The sequence below is a fragment of the Rhopalosiphum padi genome, chromosome 1 (assembly GCF_020882245.1).
Source record: "Rhopalosiphum padi isolate XX-2018 chromosome 1, ASM2088224v1, whole genome shotgun sequence".
In the NCBI taxonomy this organism is placed as follows: Eukaryota; Metazoa; Arthropoda; class Insecta; order Hemiptera; family Aphididae; genus Rhopalosiphum; species Rhopalosiphum padi.
The window spans coordinates 66515168-66533736 of record NC_083597.1 but is presented as its reverse complement, the minus strand read 5'-3'; the positions used below and the strand labels follow the sequence as shown (position 1 = coordinate 66533736).

The 18569-nt window shown below is 31.0% G+C and overlaps 1 protein-coding gene across 1 annotated transcript in view; it reads left to right on the top strand.

Moving 5' to 3' along the window:
- Positions 1-1812: 1812 nt before the first annotated feature.
- The window catches only part of LOC132932157 (Krueppel-like factor 6), a 200422-nt gene continuing 183665 nt past the window's right edge, over positions 1813-18569 (top strand). Inside the window, exon 1 of the mRNA XM_060998395.1 lies at positions 1813-2614. Coding sequence (XP_060854378.1) covers positions 2513-2614 — 102 coding nt within the window. The 5' untranslated portion in view covers positions 1813-2512. The remainder of the gene's footprint in view (positions 2615-18569) is intronic.

Here is an 18569-nt window from a genome sequence, read left to right as displayed (position 1 = left end):
TGACATTCGGTTTTTGTTTGCACGTGTGTGTGCATGCAAATTTGTATAATATGTTTCATTATAATCTTAGAAAATGTATAGTATTTAATTTTATTTTGGAACAGAAAAATAAGTGTAATTTTCTGTAGGACACATTAAACGGTCATCCGTAAGTTGGTGTTGAATTTTTTTGGCGTTTATAGGTAGTTACACGCACTTCACACACTGAAATAATAGTGTATATATATTATTATAACCGGTTATCATATTATTATAATATTAAATTCCCACCGTCCGATAATATACACGTGGACGTACACGTTCATTAATGATATTATACATAATAATAAACTTGGCATATCACTCACCTATTCAAATTATCTAAGACATCAAGTCCACCTGCAGCATAAGGTGAATTCGATATAGTCTGCGATGTAATATAGTATAGTCTGAGACTATAAAATAGTATGGAAAACAGCATTCTTTTAGCTGCCCCCGTTCGGCGGGCGGTATGTACGTTTTGGCCACGTGAGCCCCACTGTGAAAATGTCTGGGTGACGTCTTTGGTTTGGCGGGTGCGGTTTTGTGGATTCGAAGTTTGTCGTGTAAACTGCAGTAAATGTATTTTACATACATATTACATATAGAGATATAGTGACTAAGAGATTACGTATTGCTCAATATTTGTATTTCATTTTTTTTAGTATACAATATAATAGGTATATAATTTAAGATTTTGCATTGAATTTATAATGGTTAAACCAACAGATTGAATATTGTATTTTTGTCAAGACTGGGCATTAATGATTAAAACATTTAATTTAATTCAATTTTAACTTTAACTTATTTAGTTATTTTTGTCTTTAAATACATGTGCAATCATTTAACTAAATATTTATTTTAAAAAGTTAAGTTAATTTATTTTGTTTTAATTTAATTTAATTATATTTCGATTGTTTTTCTATTAAAAAAATCGGCTAACGTTTAAAGTGAATTTTTATCATTTTATTTAGTGAAAATAAATTTAAAATTAGGCTACACCTAGTGTTATAAATAAAACAAATGTTCGGGGAATGTTTAAAAATTGTGTATTAACTTTTGGCTTAAATAAATTAAATTTTAACCATTTCTATTTTCTTACTAATGTGAATTAACATAACTTGACTGAGTTATAAAAACCAAACAATCATGTATTTTCCCACTTTATCAGCTTTAGTTTTAATTATATACTATAATAATTTGTACCAAATGTAGCATGTAGGTATTTTACAGGTATAATTTGGTTGAAGAGAAGCTTAAAACCAAAATATTGCGAAAAAGACTTGACATAGATTCAGGAACATGCATGATAATATATTATTTTATTAATATTACCTATATAAAAATATATAATAAATATAATAATATAATATATTTCATGTAACCTTCTCTTCAAACAAACCATACCTATACATACCTAAATAGTAAACACATATTATTTTATAAACTAATAAATTGAAAATTAAATTAATAAATAAGATAATATAATAATGAATAGGTATATTATATACTATGAGGTATTAATATAATATTGAAACACTAACCGGGCATTATATTATTATTAACATAAATTTGCGCGGGAGTGTTAGTGATACGAGCGGCTAGTGAAACACGATATATTATCATGACATGTGGTGCCGGGATATTTAAGAAAAAAATAAAAATATTTGCAATATCCGGAGATTTGGTGGCGGCGGCTAGTTGGGTCTACCGAGCCGATAGATGGCGTTGTTGACGGAGGCCGCGCGCGCTCGGTCTCTACGCATAATCGAATATCGTATTCGTGTATGCGCGCGAACGGGTAAACTCGCCGCGCCGGCACCGGCAAAATTACAGTGTTCAGTCGCGAGCGAGAACACGGGCCACCACTTGCCGCTTCTGTACGCCATAAATCGTTATCCGTTGTGTTATTTTTTTTCGAATTCTCGTCGCCTTGCTCGTTTTAGTTTTTTTTCAATTCGTACTCATTATTTTTCTTTTTTTTTTAATACCGATATATGTATAGTGCTTTCCGTCGTGACGTGTTTTAACTGTGGAAATATTATCAATACTATTATATTATTATTACTATTATTAGGTATTTTCATCGTTTTTATTATTATTGTTAATACCGCGCTAATATATTATTGTAGCCTACATTAATTTTTGCCGAGTGTCCGACACGTTCGCGTATATCTACGGTTTTTACGCCATAATTATTACTACCGTCACTGTATCTAATATTATTAGATAAATTCGGTCGTGCATTCGTTTATTACAATATTTTAATAATAACAGTCGATCGACGACGATGACCGTTTTCCCGGTGATCTAATATTGTTGTGCATAATACGTCCACACAAAATATTATCATTACACGTATATACTGTGAATATATTGTTATACATAACGTATATTTTGACCGTATAGACTAAGCTGATCAGCTGCCGTTATCGACGCCGCTGCCGATAAGGAATCTCGCAAGTTCGGACGTGCTTTTGACAACGCATCCACGATGGACGTGCTACCGAGTGGTAACATATTCCGAGAACTTCAAGACATACACGATACCGGTTATTTCTCTGCACACGTATCACTCGAGGATCACTGGCAACAGGTAATTCACTTGTATATGATGATACAAAAAATAAAAACTTATTTCGAAAGCTCCCAAATCAGTATTAAACGTTACAATATAAACTTAATTTGTATCATATAGTGAGTACATGGTACACACGAGTCATGTGTTATAAGTCATAAGCACTGGCGTCGGAGTGAACCGTAGTAGGGTCTCTGGAAGACAGATATCGAAATGTATACAAATATGTGCGTAGGAACGTCCAATTATACCCGCCTTATATTAATATATTATTTTAAATAAAGTTGTATTTTTACAATTAGTCACATAATACGTCCTGGGAAATAGATGGGTTTTAGTTTGATAAAATAGTGTAAGTGGATGGATAGAATAATCATCCCGTTTGACGAACTTTGGACTATATTATTATATTATAATATTGTTTTTAAATAACGTCATTGCAGTAGCGAGTGTCTGTGCGGTCGCACGTGCGTCGCGTCCTTATGTAACAACATAATACGTATTATAATTACTTATATTTATCTCATGTAGGTACTATAGGTAGTATAGGTACAGTAGGTACACTACACACATTCCACCTTTCACGCATAATATAAAATTTCATAAAAATTTCATATATTGTTCTGTCACACGTGAGCTCTAGTACACGGGGGTTGGCTGCGGTAGAGTAATACGATTATCTTACCATAATTATTGTTTTTTTTAGTGTTGTATTTCCGTTAGAATTTTTTGAATTTATTTTTAATGTACACAATTTTATTTTTGAATCCTATTCTACTGAAACGCGTGTTGTGGGTTCAGCAGCCCCACATTTTACGACTACTGTGATTAATTGTATTTCATCAACTTATTCATTCAGTCGCCAATATTACTATAGAATTAATTAATTTATCATTACCAATGGAACATTAACATACAGTTTTGCGTGTTTGTAGTACACTTTGTATACTGATACAATAATTATTGGTAATTAAGTAAACAAAAAAAATCGTATTACGGTTCGTGGCTTATTAAGAAATATTTACAATTATCATTAACAGAAAAAAAATTACTAGCAAAAAATGTGTAGGTAGTTATGTTACAAAAAAATGTGTGTAGGTATGAACAAAAAATTAAAATGATTAAAAGTCGGTGATTGAAAACCTTTTTAATTTTGATAAATTGATAGTGAATACAGTGGGACTGTTTTTATGTTAAGATTTTTTTTCTATGTCAGCAGTTTTTGATTTAACGTATACAATTTTTTTTTGTTTGTCACCGTATGTGTTGGTATGCATTATATTATGTATATAATATAAACGTATGTAATGTTGTGTGTATGTGTACCTATGTGATTCATTTACTGTTGTTATCAGAGGCACAGGCTGTAAAATAAATTATGAGTCCCGAGGAAACACAAACACACGTCTTTCTCGGTAACAAAATAGCGAATGACAAAATTATTAAAAAAAAATTATAGTTGAGATAACTAACTATAATAGTAGCATTACTAATTTAAAATGTATATATACATATATATATATATATATATATATATATATATATATATGGATAAATATATTTAGCTAGCACGATAATATATTTTAGGATAAGTACATACATGTTATAGAGTTAAAACTGTGTGGTTTATGAGTCGTTCTTAATGAAATTACAAAAATTGAAGGCCATTTATAATAAAAGTTTTTGGTTCATTTTCCATGAAATGAAATCTGATTGTCGAATAACTCGTGGGTCCATTTAAAAGAAAAGTTTTATACGATTTTTTGGGAATGAAAATGTTATGCCATAAAATGTAATAGTTTTAAAATGCATTTTTAATATCGTACAGTCGCATATTGTATTGTATACGAGTAGCAGCATGTTACTTTAAATTTTTATTCAAATTATTTTATACTAAAATGAAAATAACAATATTATAGTAATACTTTTTTTCATTCAATTCCGTATAACATAAAATCGATATTGTCTAGTTGATGAATTATGATTTGTATTTTGTACGTTTATCTGTTTAATCACTAACCAGTAACCAGTAACAGACTAGCAGACCGAATAATAGTAAAATGATTATTGTGACATTTGACCACAAACTATTTAGGAAACGACTGACGAGTAAAACTATTCTAATTGCTATGGTTCTTTGAACTTACAATATATCTTTAAATACCATACTGAAATGTAATACAGTGTTTATTATAATAATTGTATTGAAATGAAATGCCAGTAACAAAACTGATAAACAGCGATTTATATCCCTGGAAAGGTCTAATAGTCAATTGAAAAAATATCATATTTTAATTGATTTAATTAAAAATGACCTTACATATTATACGCACCATTAAAAGCCTCATAATTATGGCTTTCATGTAGGTACATACGTAGAGAATTTTGGTAGTACAATTCATAATTGCTTTATAACGTAGAAATAGATTCTTTTTTTATTTAGTAATAATTGTTTATTGATACTTATAAAAATATATGTGTTATGTAACTTAACTGCAACCATTGATAATGACATTTTATATTGTGAGTCTTACAGCACACAAATCCAATATATTACCATAGGCCAACACAAACCCCATATTGTCACTTAAATATAATATAGTAGTATAATTTCTATTTCTATTATCTTTCGATTTAATCGGTAGAAAAGAAAATATAGGTTTACCCGTATCTCTGTCCCCTTTAATATAATTTTAGTGGATCAAAAGGCATATCGTTCAAAACCAAAGTAAAACATTGTATAGAAAATCTCTGACACGAGTTTTGTGGGATACACCGTTCAACCAAAATGTAATTTAGTAGCACATTGTGTGCTGGTTTTTTTCGTTAAATGATCATAAACTTAAAAAAAAACCGGATGATAAAGACTGGGGATTGATCGGTAGACGTGTAATTTAGAATTTTAGATACAAAAATGAATAATTTATCGTTCTTGGCATGCCATAGTCGTAAGGAACACGTACAATATTATAGTTGATGATGACGCACGTTACTCGCAGATGAAAATGACGACGACAAACCTAATGAATGAACTTTTTCTCGTTTGGATACATAGTATTATAGTATACTACGAAATTCATTGAACACTGTATACAAGTATGATAATACTGTCAATTGTGCTTTAGATTGTAGTGATATCAAAAACTACCTACTGACAATATTAATTTACACGAATATACCATAAAACAAACATATTTTCTATTCTAACGGCCAATTTTTAAAATCTTTTTTTCTCAGAATATCGTGTAAATGACAATCTTAGCCACAAGCCCACGAAATAAAAAAATAAAACTAAACTACCACCAATAATATTAATAAATTTATTCCGAAATACAATATTGTACGTATGTAAATATTTTTCTTCTATCTAGTGATAAGGTATACATCGATATAATTAAATATTTTCTCTCCACATTAGCATGGAAATTTCAAATCTTTTTTGTCTTAGGACAGTTAGGTTTTATCTCGATCTGCATTTGCAGTATACAGGACTGTGTAATATACGTACCGAATTTTAGAAAACACCGTGCGTATGCCCTGTATTTAATAAAATATATTTCGTTTTTGCATTCGTATGTAGTGTATAAGTGCAGTTGTGCAGAAGTATTATAATCTATATTAATGCATGTATATGATACACATACACGTAGGACGGGAGGCGAGGAGAACGAGGACGACGTGCGTGCAGAGTTAGTGTTGCGACGGCGGCGAATGCGTTGTAAAACGGGCGCGCGGTAAAGCGATCTGAAAAGCGTCGGCGGGGGCGGTATGAGCCCCGCGCGCTTTAACGGTGTCCCATTAACGCGGTGGCCGTGTGGTGGGGTGGTGTGGTGAGGGAGAGGACCCCGGGCCGGATCGATGCGGCGGTGGCGGCGGCAGCGTGTACAGAGCGGCAGCGCAGTTTTGGCGGGGCCGTTATACGGCCGATGACGGCCCTGCAGCAGTCGTGTATACGCGGTTGAGCTCGCGCGGTACGCGTCTCGCGCGCTCTTAGAAATATTAAACCATCACAATCATTATCATTATATTGTTACCGCGCATAGGTGTTATACATTTTGCGTGTACGCACTGCCCACGTTATTAATATTTTAATATCTCGTTGTACGCATTATATGTCGAAACCATTACACCAGTAACGCATCTGAAGTTCAGGTTAATAAATACCTCTTGAATTTATTTTTACCAGTAAATTTTATCAAATTTGCTGATTTTACAATTTTATTATTCGATTCACCCTTTTCCCTCTCAAACTCGCCATTGAATAATCGATCACTTCTACTATAATTCCCGTTTTCCGCAAGTACTTGTAGTCGTCCACTGAAGGTCTCGTATATTATTTTGTTCTGTCGGACTTATATATAACAATATACTCTATAACGTTGCCGAGATTGGTGATGATTAAAACCTTAATTTATACGGATTATTTGTAAACTAGTTGAATATATTATAGTACGTATACATGGCGTACGAGCGGTATATACCTATACGCAACCGCCAACCTGTGACGGGCATAATATTTAGGTCAGTAATATATATATATATATATATATATATATATGTATGATGTTCGTCTTTTTCTGAAAATGTTAAGTTCGCCACATACACTTGAATTAATAACAATAATAATAATAATAATAATAATAATATGTACTTATATATATATATAATATAATAATTATTAATTATGTTACGTGTACAACGACGACGACAGCGATTACATTATATTTTAATGTTATACACATAGAACGGGCGGCGAGTTTTCTCACGGGTCGTCTCCGCCGGTTCTCGGACCATCATCAATAACGTTGCCGTAGTATAATATGCGCAAGTGGCGTGCGATGTATAATACACGTCGCAAAGGCGCGGTAATAAATAAATATCGCACGTATCCTGATGGCTTGTACATAAAATATCCTTCCGGCGGTGCCCTTTTCGCCGTGGCAGGGGTACGGGGTGACGGGGTGACGGAGGGGAGTGGTTGGTGGATGATGCGAAATTATATGATGGCGAATCGTCTCGTTTCCTCTATTCCACCACCGCCGCCGACCATTGCACTTTCTCCTTATTCGTATATTACTATTATTATTGTGCTTGTACACTTATACAATGACGTGTACAATGATGAACGTGTAGTGTATAATATATATATATATAGGTATATGTATTGTGTGTGTGTATGTGTGTGTGATATGTATTGTTGACGTAGCTTGCGCCGCAGCACTATACATCATTCACGCGGGCTAAATGATAAATGGGCGCGGACCTAAAGTGTATATAGGTATATATATATATATAAATAAACACTATCCAGTACCTACACACTTTGAGTACCATATAGTGATGTACGCGCGCTCGTGCTTGAGGCAGTGTGTATGTGTGTGTGTGTGTGTGTGTGTGTGTGTGTGTGTGTGTGTGTGTGTGTGAGAGAGAGAAAGCAATTGCTTCGGGATAAGAAAAGGACTATACGGCAAAGACGACGCGTCCTGCGACGTGGCGACGACAGGTGGGCACAGGTGCGATGCTCGATATATACAATATTATATTCATACGCACTATATCTTTGCCTATATATTATTATATACTGCGTGTGTATGTGTGTGTGCACTATACGCGAACCGACCCCTATAGTCAAAGAGTCCAATCGGAAAACCGGTAATGTGTATTTCACCGCCTCCTGCACCACCGTCGTCGTCGTCGTCGTCAAATGCGCGCGAATGAGTGTGTATAGTATAGGTATATATAATAATACAATAATATATTATATTGTGTTGGTGCCTAAAACGAAACCATTTGTCTCGTCGCCATCAACGCGCGGCGCGGTATAGCAATTTCGGCTGAAATCGTTTGTCAACCCTTCTCTCTTTCTGCGTCCTCTATTTCGAGGATTAATGCCATCTGTGATCTGCTCTATACCCGGCTCATTGTGCGCATATATACGCGCGTACGCGCTCTCGTAGGTATATAGATACCTATATATACAGTGCACTGCAGCCGATGTGTGGGCGTGCGCGGAAAAATAATACCGTACGATTTTTCGAAAAATCTACCTCGGAAACGTTCACGGCAATTTTTCTTTCGCGTCGCCAAAAATGGTCGGATAGTTTGTAAATGTTTGTAAAGCATATTATGTAGGTGGTAGGTATACGCGCACATAATATAACATGGGCATTATTCGTAATATAATTAATGATATTGCACGTATTGCAGTCGTGTGAAGTACTCGTAAAACGACTTATCAGATGATGTGGTTACTCGGTCTTTGGGTTAGGTTAATGATCTTAGCGTTAAAAGCATAATATATTATTAGGAACGCGATTGCAGGCAATATTACTGTCATAGATGAACGAAATCGTTTTTCTTTTTTGATATTATTTTGTTTTGTTTTTTCAAGGCGAATAACATTATTTTTGCTTACGAATTTATCTATGGTTGTATTTAATTTTAATGCAGTTGCGTATAATAATAGTTGTGTTAAGTGTAAATGTAATGTTCACTGGTAGAAGTCTTTTGGTTTAATGTTATGTAACACAAAACTGTCTATGAACAAATTTGCATGAATTTAAATTTATTTTATTTTCATCTCTTCGTTATATTTTTAGAATAATTCATAATACAACAATCGTTTATTAAAAAAAAAAAATGTTCATCATTGTTTAACAAGAAAAATGTATAATATAACTTAAATTAAATAAATATTTTTTTTTGTGCGTTAGTCCAATAAAGTGATTTCAATAATAATGATTGCCAGTTATAAACAAAAAAATATGATTTGCCAACGCTAAACAATTTACTATAATTCTTATGCATACACTTGTCAAAAACTTTTGTTTTTATCCAATCGCGTTTATCTTGTTTCTCGTTTTATTCTTGCTCGTGGATTGCAGCATTGATCGTTACAAAAGGAAACATTGCCCTTTTAACTACAGAACTACTTAATAACTCTCACGTTTGCAACTCTAGCGATTTCTGAGAAGTCAGCACGCAAAAAGTGTCTGCGTGTTACGCACACATTTGGCTAGGGTCGATCTTCTTATCTTGCTGAGTAATTGACGGATTTCTAGTACACTTTATCCACCACACGTAGGTAAAGGGAAAAATCGGAAATCAGACGTGGGTTTACGCTACATATTGTGTGGATAAGGTTCCAATCGAGAGGCTTTACATTTTAAAATGCAGATAGATGTTTTAAACATACGGATGGTTATATATACAATATACATAATATTATCTTTTATTTCGTACATACCCTGCATGATTTATGTTCAAGTTGAAACTTTATCGCACTGTTCCGGAATATTAAAAATATAAAATACAATTTAAATATAATAATACTATATTGTAAACTTGGTAAAAGACGTTTAAAAATTTCTTTGTAATTTTTTTTTTTGGTTCCACGACAAAAGTGGATATTGCTATTTTTCACTGTACAGTCGTTGACCTCTACCATTTTTTCTTAATCTTTATGACGTTTTGAATAATTGAAAATAAATTATGACGATTAGCTGTCTACTTAAACATTTTATCTGATACTAAATTATTCAATGTGACCGATGGATTTAAGTTCTGGGAATCACTTCTATAGATAATAATAATGCATGGTATTAACTAGAATGACATTTTCTGTTCATTGAGGATCACATTCTACTGATACGGTCGTCTTATCGGTTTATTATGTAAATCACTTGAAAGACAATTATTGTTAATTTTTTCAAATTTACCAGTCTGGTATAATATATACATTATAAATAATATGGTATTATAATTATTATGTCGGTACCTATGTTTGTTTGTAAAAAGATATGATTAGTGCCATGGCTTATAAATGAATAGTGAATTGACTATTATAAGTGGGTACTCATGATTTTCCAAAATTAAATTTATTGTCCAATTTATAGCTTTATATGACACCTGTTTGGTTTGAAATATTTAAATAAAATATGTATAACACATTATTATTGTTGTTAACATTATTAGGTACAACACAGACATTAATTGATTTAAGTTTATATTGCTTTGCGTATAATATATTTTCATGTTAACCAAGTCGGTTAATTACTTTTGTCCCTAATTTATTCATAAATCACATTGTTTTTAATTTTTTGACAAAATAAACAGCATACCTAACTTTATACACTATACTATGAATATATAGCGAGGTAATGAAATAGTTAAATTAGATATAATATAAAATCTTAGTGTCACTTAATATTTGTATAACAATCTGATAAACAGAAGGAATGTTATAATAATAATAATTTCCTAACGAATAAATCTGAATAATTTAGGATCGACAGTTTGATGAGTAGTATTATATTAACTATGGTTAATTTTTTATTTTTATAACGGTTTCGTAAAGTATAGTTAATGTAAAAGTCGCGCACGTGTAAATAATTCATTTAATCAAACACACACACACACACACACACAATCAAATATATGTAGATACAAATATATAATGAAAATTATAGATACTTTTTCTACATTTTTTAGTGTAAAACTAGTAGAAAACACGAATATAGAGTATAATAATAGTAATATAATATAATACTAAATATTATCACTTAACCTCAAGTTGATATCAACCCTTCATTAATTCCTTAGAGAAATATCCAAAATATCTCATTTTTTTATGCCGCTATAACTCAAACATTGGTTTGCATTACATATTTATAAATTAAGATTAAATTATATTATACAATTTAATATATTTTATAAATTATATATTCAATAATTATACATATTTTAATCACACGTAATAAAGTAAAAATAACCCCATTTTTGTATTATATTTTAATTTAATTTTAATATAAAATAAAAAGAAATATATTTATTATTTATAAAAAACGCAAATAACCATATCAGTTTAGGCGTATATAAGGAAAAAAAAACAAAAATATAATTTTATTTTGTATAATAACATTATGAAATCATCACTATCAAACTTCTTTAAGTGCCAATCAAAATGTCATTTCGTGCGATTATTGAAAAAAAATACCATGTACTTATATTATATAGAACTGAATAAATCGAACGTTTGGCCGTCAGTTTTCCAAGTTGCGGGCTTAGTATGATTTGTAATAAATATTCTAACGGTAATAATATATTATATGTATGTGATATAATCCAACGAGGTGATTGCATAGATGATGAGTGATGACAATAATAAAACAACGTCTGCTGCGCGCCTCGGAAATAGACACAATTATCGTTATTATTGTAAACAGGCCGAATATAACAGCAATTATAATATTGTTTGACGAAATAATTACGCTTTATTGTGTATAATAACACTTATAATATAATATATACATAAATTATATCTACGAAGTATAATATAGGTACTACTAATCGGTTAGGGAATTGTGTACGTTTTAAATTCAATTAACCCGTTCGTTCGACCGGCGTTAGTTTAGGGGTTCAAATGCCTGGATAAAGTTGTATATATAATGCCTACAATACTAGTTGGCGGTCACCTCAAACGTATTCTAAACAATCAAAAGTGTTTTTATTAATTATTAATTACGTTGCTCCTATGTAAAAATATATAGGTTTAAATGAATTTACATATTTTATTATTATTATAACTTTTTTTAAATTATTATTTTTACATAATTTGATGTAATTTGAATGCAAAACAACAGTTTTGAAAAAACTTATTTTTATCATTATATTTTTTAAGTAAAATAATTTTTGGAGCTTTTCGTTACGCAAACATCGAATTTTGAACGAATAGTTAATGTTATGACAATTAGTTATATTAGTTATATTAGTTATATAATTAGTTAAATTAGTTATGAAATTCGTAAGTATTCGATGTTAAGATGTAGACCGACCTTTTGCTGTGTTTTCCTACGCCGATTTTCTCCGTTCACCTATTATACCTCTATTACTTATAATTATAAATAATTAAATAATCAGTTGAAATGTGACTGTTTAAAAAAATTAAATTAAATGTAAGTTGTCATTCTAAAAAGTAAAAAAAAAAATTACAATGATGAAATATATTGTTTAACAATGACATCAGATTATGTAAAAATATATTTTCAAAAAAAGCAAAAAGGTTTTAACTTCAAAATAATGAGTGTAGACACTTAAATGGATCATCTTATATATACGGTCGTTTGTTGATAATACTGTATTATAATTTATAATGCAATCGTTATGGTAGAATGATTAAATGCTATATTATTATTATTATTATTATAAATATAGGAAATAATACGGCGAACAATATTTCAATAAATAAAACCATGCGTATTCATATCGACTATTGGATTTATCATGAAGTAATTTCTACACTTAAGCCTGCAGGACGAGGATTAGGTGTTTATCTTCTTCTCACCGTAAATTTTAACCTTTCCAACAACTAACAAATATACATAATACAATTCATTGGTTTGGATATTCATATTACGCATTTTATAATGTACAGCTAGAGGAAATGGTTGTATTCAAAACAACTACCAGACATTAATATTAATCAAACGCGCCATCATATATTTTATCGAGACACACAGCTCGGGTTCATTTAGTCCTCTCAATTAACCATTACCCATCATGTGGCGACATCGCTCGACCGATGACACGGACCGGGTTTGAACACATTGGCGATCGGAATCGTCGTGCAAAACCCTTTGAATGTGTATATTGTATATAGTCTTACAAGTAACACATGCGGCCGTATGTAGTAAAGCTTTGAAAACAATATTTATAGTGCCTTAGCTACTACGATCATGCTACCACTACTACAACATCTGCTAGTTCTATCCCGTGCGGTACCGAGGAAAACAGCTTGAATAATATCAAAATCAATTTTTTGTTTTCAATCTCTATTTTTATGACATTCCACGTTTATTATATTTGGTTGGTGTTTTACGCTTAAATATACGAGTAAAAACTATATAAGACGAAAAATAGCATTACTCAAAAATAAAAAGCATAAATATAAATAATAAATATATAGGTAATATAATGCTTGTATAAAAATTGAGTGTAGTAGTTTTTTATATGTAAATATGCTACGTGCCTTTGAGGATCGATGACCTTTGATGGTTAAAAAAGGTCTATATCTTAACGGTTTCGATAGTTTTTTTCCCTGTTAATATAATGTGCAGAGACCGTAAGATATTTGAAACGAAAAATCACACGTAGCAGGAATAAAAAGTGGACTATTTATATTTTAACAGAGATGACGCGCGTATATAACAGGAAATAACAGGAAAAAAATATTTTTTAGTAATTTTCTTTGAATTTAGATTACGTATTATTGTGTACAACTCACATTTTATATCGTTCAATTTTTTTTTGCAATGTTATTTTGCATATCATTTTATTGATTATTTATTAAGACAAAACAAAAATTATATAAACTATTATATCGATTATTGTTTAATTTATAATACATAGCTTTTCTTTTTTTGTTATTTTACTTGATTTTATTATCCTTTTAAACATAATAGATTTAAATAAAATAGAAGCATTATTAAATTACTTTCGATTGGAAGAATCATTTTCAAAAGTTAGACTTGAATTAAAAATACAATTAAATTTTAAATAAAAAAAATAAAATAAAAAATATCGTTATAGGTACGTTTTATTCTTTTACAGTCCAATATTAATTTAATATAATTGTATACATTTTTTATGTAGAATTAAATATAATTAATATAATGTATTAAATGTAGAATGACAATTTATAGCGCCTTCGTCGATCGTCTATTGATTGTTTATTTTATTCGAAGTTAATCCCGAGGGTAAGACTTAAAATTCTTATTGGTACCTTTATTTTTCATATGGACGTATTAATATTATATTGGTCATTGTGAGTTAGATCATGTATGCATATTGTAAAAGGGGCGATTTCGATATAGTCTATTGAATGCAATTATTAATTAAAAAAAAAAAACCAAAGAAAATTGTTTGATATAGTTTTTTAATTAAAATTCATCAATCACACGCACAATGAACTTGCCGATAATGCTGTCGCCGCCACTGCAGCAGAGCTGCTGTTGTTGTAAGCGTATGTGTATGTATTAGTTTTTTAGAGAGCTATTCAAGGGCACAGGATCAGTTTATCGAACCGTTTCTTCCCATCACTTTCTCTCTCTTTCTCTCTCTGTCTTTCTTTCTCTCTGTCTATCTCTCTGTCACTCCATAATATTCTCTTTCTATTTCTCCTTCAAGTGGCACGTATTAATATTTCACGGTCCCGGAAAATATGTATTGGCGTTTCGTATATTATTATATACATCGGTTGACTATATGTTATAAATATATATATATATATATATTATATGCCTAAACCTAACCTCTGGTATATATAATATATTTGTGTATAAAAATACCATCACGGCAACGATGACGATATATAGCCGATAATACCTATATTGTGTTGTATATGTATATTATACATAATGCCTGCGAACGTTTCGTATAATATAAGCGCATTATTATTATTATTATCATCATCATTATTATTATTGTTGTTATGTATTATAGTGGATCCTCGTAGTTTTTCGTCGATGCATAGCTCTTTAGAAAGAATCTTTTCTTTTAGGTTTTTGAAGATGATGGTGTACCGGCGCGTGCAGCGTCGGTACACGCGTGTAATATTTTGCCCAAGAAGAATAGTACGTGTACGTAATAATAATATAATGGTAATAATAATAATAATAATAATAATAATAACTAATAATAATCATAATGGCGCGATCCATAATAATGAAATAACTTAGCGCCTCGATCAGTCGGCAACGGTGCAGTGTTTGAATATTTCCCCATTTGTTTTATATACACTCACATACCTGTATTACACCTATATTAATAGTATAATATGTTTTGTTTGTGTATATTATGAGGCCACGTGTCGAAGCCGTTGTTCTTCTAGCCCATGTAGGATATATGTATAATGTATATTGTACATAACCACCGTCTTATTAATCCGATGTTGTCTACTTGCCTATTATGCGGCGATGACGATGACAACGATGGTAATAACGCGACGCGCGTGTATAAACCTCCGTCAAACGAGCCGAATCAAACACACGTATACACACACACACACACACTTTATGTTTTATTTGTTATTACTTTTTTTTTGGTTTGATTAATGGACGTTGTAGTATTCGTAAATGAACCTGTGAAATACTGTACCAATATAATATTCATAATGTATATTCTTCGGTATATATTGGAATGACGACGACGTTCGTCGTGCCAATTTTGTTTACTGCAGTAGGTATTATAGTTTAATATATTATCAATTATGATAATATGTTATAAAGAATTATTATTTTTTTTTTATTACAAAGAAACGTCCTCGGTGACTGTGGCTATTAGAGTAATAATATGAATTCCCAAATTTTAAACTTTAACTTAATATAATATATAAATATTTTAAATATTTTTAAATTTATTTTATATATTAAAAATAATAATATTAATTTTAAGTTTTAAGTCTTAAGTAAATAGTATTATGTATTTAAATAACTTATTGATTGAAGAATTATGTCAGATTATGAATTTTGCGGAAGTGGGCGGAAGACTATATTTCTTTTCATTTTATTTAGAAATTATGCATTTTAGTTAGTAGATGTTTGGTATAGAGTTCTACGCCGCAAGTGATGTATGAAAGAGGATCCTATCTTGACTAGGTGACCATAGGTATAAGATTTTATTATTTTTCTATTCCAGTCAGTTTAAAATAGTTTCGTACCTACCAAAAGAATTTTTAGGGTAGGGAAAGCTTATGAGATAATTATCGATTTATAATTTTGCTTAATATTTAGTCCACTCTTTTACCAAATGTCTTGAGTATAGTTTTTATAACTTTATGAAAACTTGAGTATGGGTATAAAATTGGGTGAAACATGTATGAGTTTTGCCGAATTGTTGGCTCTATCGTTACCGGTTATGTTTTCGTGACTTGGGATCCACAAAAAAGGGAATATTTTGTTTTTTATATACAGCCGATGTAACTCAAAAAATATTCTATATATTTCTTACAATATTGGTTGGATGGAGAGTGTTGTTGATACTAATTATAGTGCTGAATCATTAACTATTATGATTTGATATACTTCTACTATAAGACATTATTCTAATATTATTGATTACAGTACCTAATAAAAAAACGAAATTCTCTCTGGAAAATATAAAACTTCTTACGTACCTATATGCATGTTACTATAATATAATATCATTATATGCGCTGTGATTAAAATGACTGTAAGATGATGGGGTGACCATGCAGCGGTATGTAGACGTTTTAGGTGTGGAGGGTGGACCTATAAAAACTTCACGGTCGTTATACATATATTATTTTTTGTTTATTATTTTTTTTAAACAAATTTGTTTTTAATTATGTACGACTCCAAAGTATTACCTACGCCGGTGGCAGATGTATAGCTATATATGCCTGTATATATATATAGTGGCGTCGGTGATAATTGCGCGTCCGTTAACGTAAAAAATTGCTTTGGGTTTGTCATCGGCGCGGCGACTGTAAATGCCTTCGTCGTCGTCGCGCACGTTATATAATGTATGCCCAGGCACGTGGACGACTGTGGTGTGTACAATATACACATACACGAATACAAGAAAAACAATGGTCGGATGTTATCCACACGTAAAACGTAATAAAAAAAAAACTAAAAAAATACGGGAGCTATAGATCACAAAATAAATATAAAAACATTTTTATTTTATTTTTTATTTTCTTGGACGCACATTAATATAATATATATTGCGTAGCATAAAATTCTTCCGGTTAACGCCGTGCATAGTGTCGCAGCTGAGCAGACGTCTACGACCATACATGAGGTGCCAGTGGAATTTTAATAATAATAACAATAATAATAACAGCAGCAGAGGCGACCACCCGCTGTGGCCGCATGACGTTGTACGTGAAATAATTATTTTCTGTAAGGGTGGAGGTGCGCCGTGCGAGGTGTGACGACGACTCAATGTATGTATAGGTGTGTGGGTGCACTTAGACCAAGACCCGAGTCGTATCATCATACCATTATAATATACGCATCGTTCGCTAAACGGAAACAAATTATATGAGTTTATAGGGTTGTTTAAAAGACTTGGGTCAGATAAAATTAGCTAAACGTAATTATAATATACCCCCTACAGCTTGCGGATGAGATAAAAATGCTAGGGACCGGTGAGATTGACCCTGTTGGCAGTTTTTTAAAAAGGTATATTTTTGAGTTTTTAATAACTGTTATACTTTTAGACATTTTTATTTATTACAATAATATAGTGAACAATTATTATTATCTAACCTTCACTATAATCCAAGCTTATCTCCTAAGCAGCATTAAAAATCAATTTTTACTACAATGAATATTTATTTATATTTACTTGCTAATAGTTACCTATTGATTGGTATAGTGTTTGTTTAACAGTAGAAGTCTTCGATTTTTATTTATCAGCCTTTTGTTTCCTATAATAGAATATTGTATTTAAATACACACTTTAAATTGCAATTACGTGTAGATGGAGGTATTAATAAGGGGAATGCAACCCTCTCTAAAATCAAATCAGAACAATTTAAAAATTATTTTAGTGTTTTCGAATGTATTGCGTAAGATATAATTATTTATTAACTTTCATATACCCATTATAGTATCAATATACCGAACTTATGAAGGATCCTAGTTAAGCTTTCTCTATTTAGCCTCACTGATTAATAGTATTACTGTAACACTTTGACATTTTTAATAACGAAGGGGTTGGTGAACAATTAGGATTTACCGAAAAACTTCTCAGAAAATCTCTGTACAGACGTATTATATTTTCAAAAAACACACATCACTATTGGTGAATGTATGTAATAAGCATTATGTACTAGTCCTTTAATAAATTAAAAAAAAAAAAAACCTTTGACGTTTAATACATACGTGAGCACTGAGCATAATGCGCACGTGTTTATATTGTATTGTATATATAGGTACAGAGTTGCGAA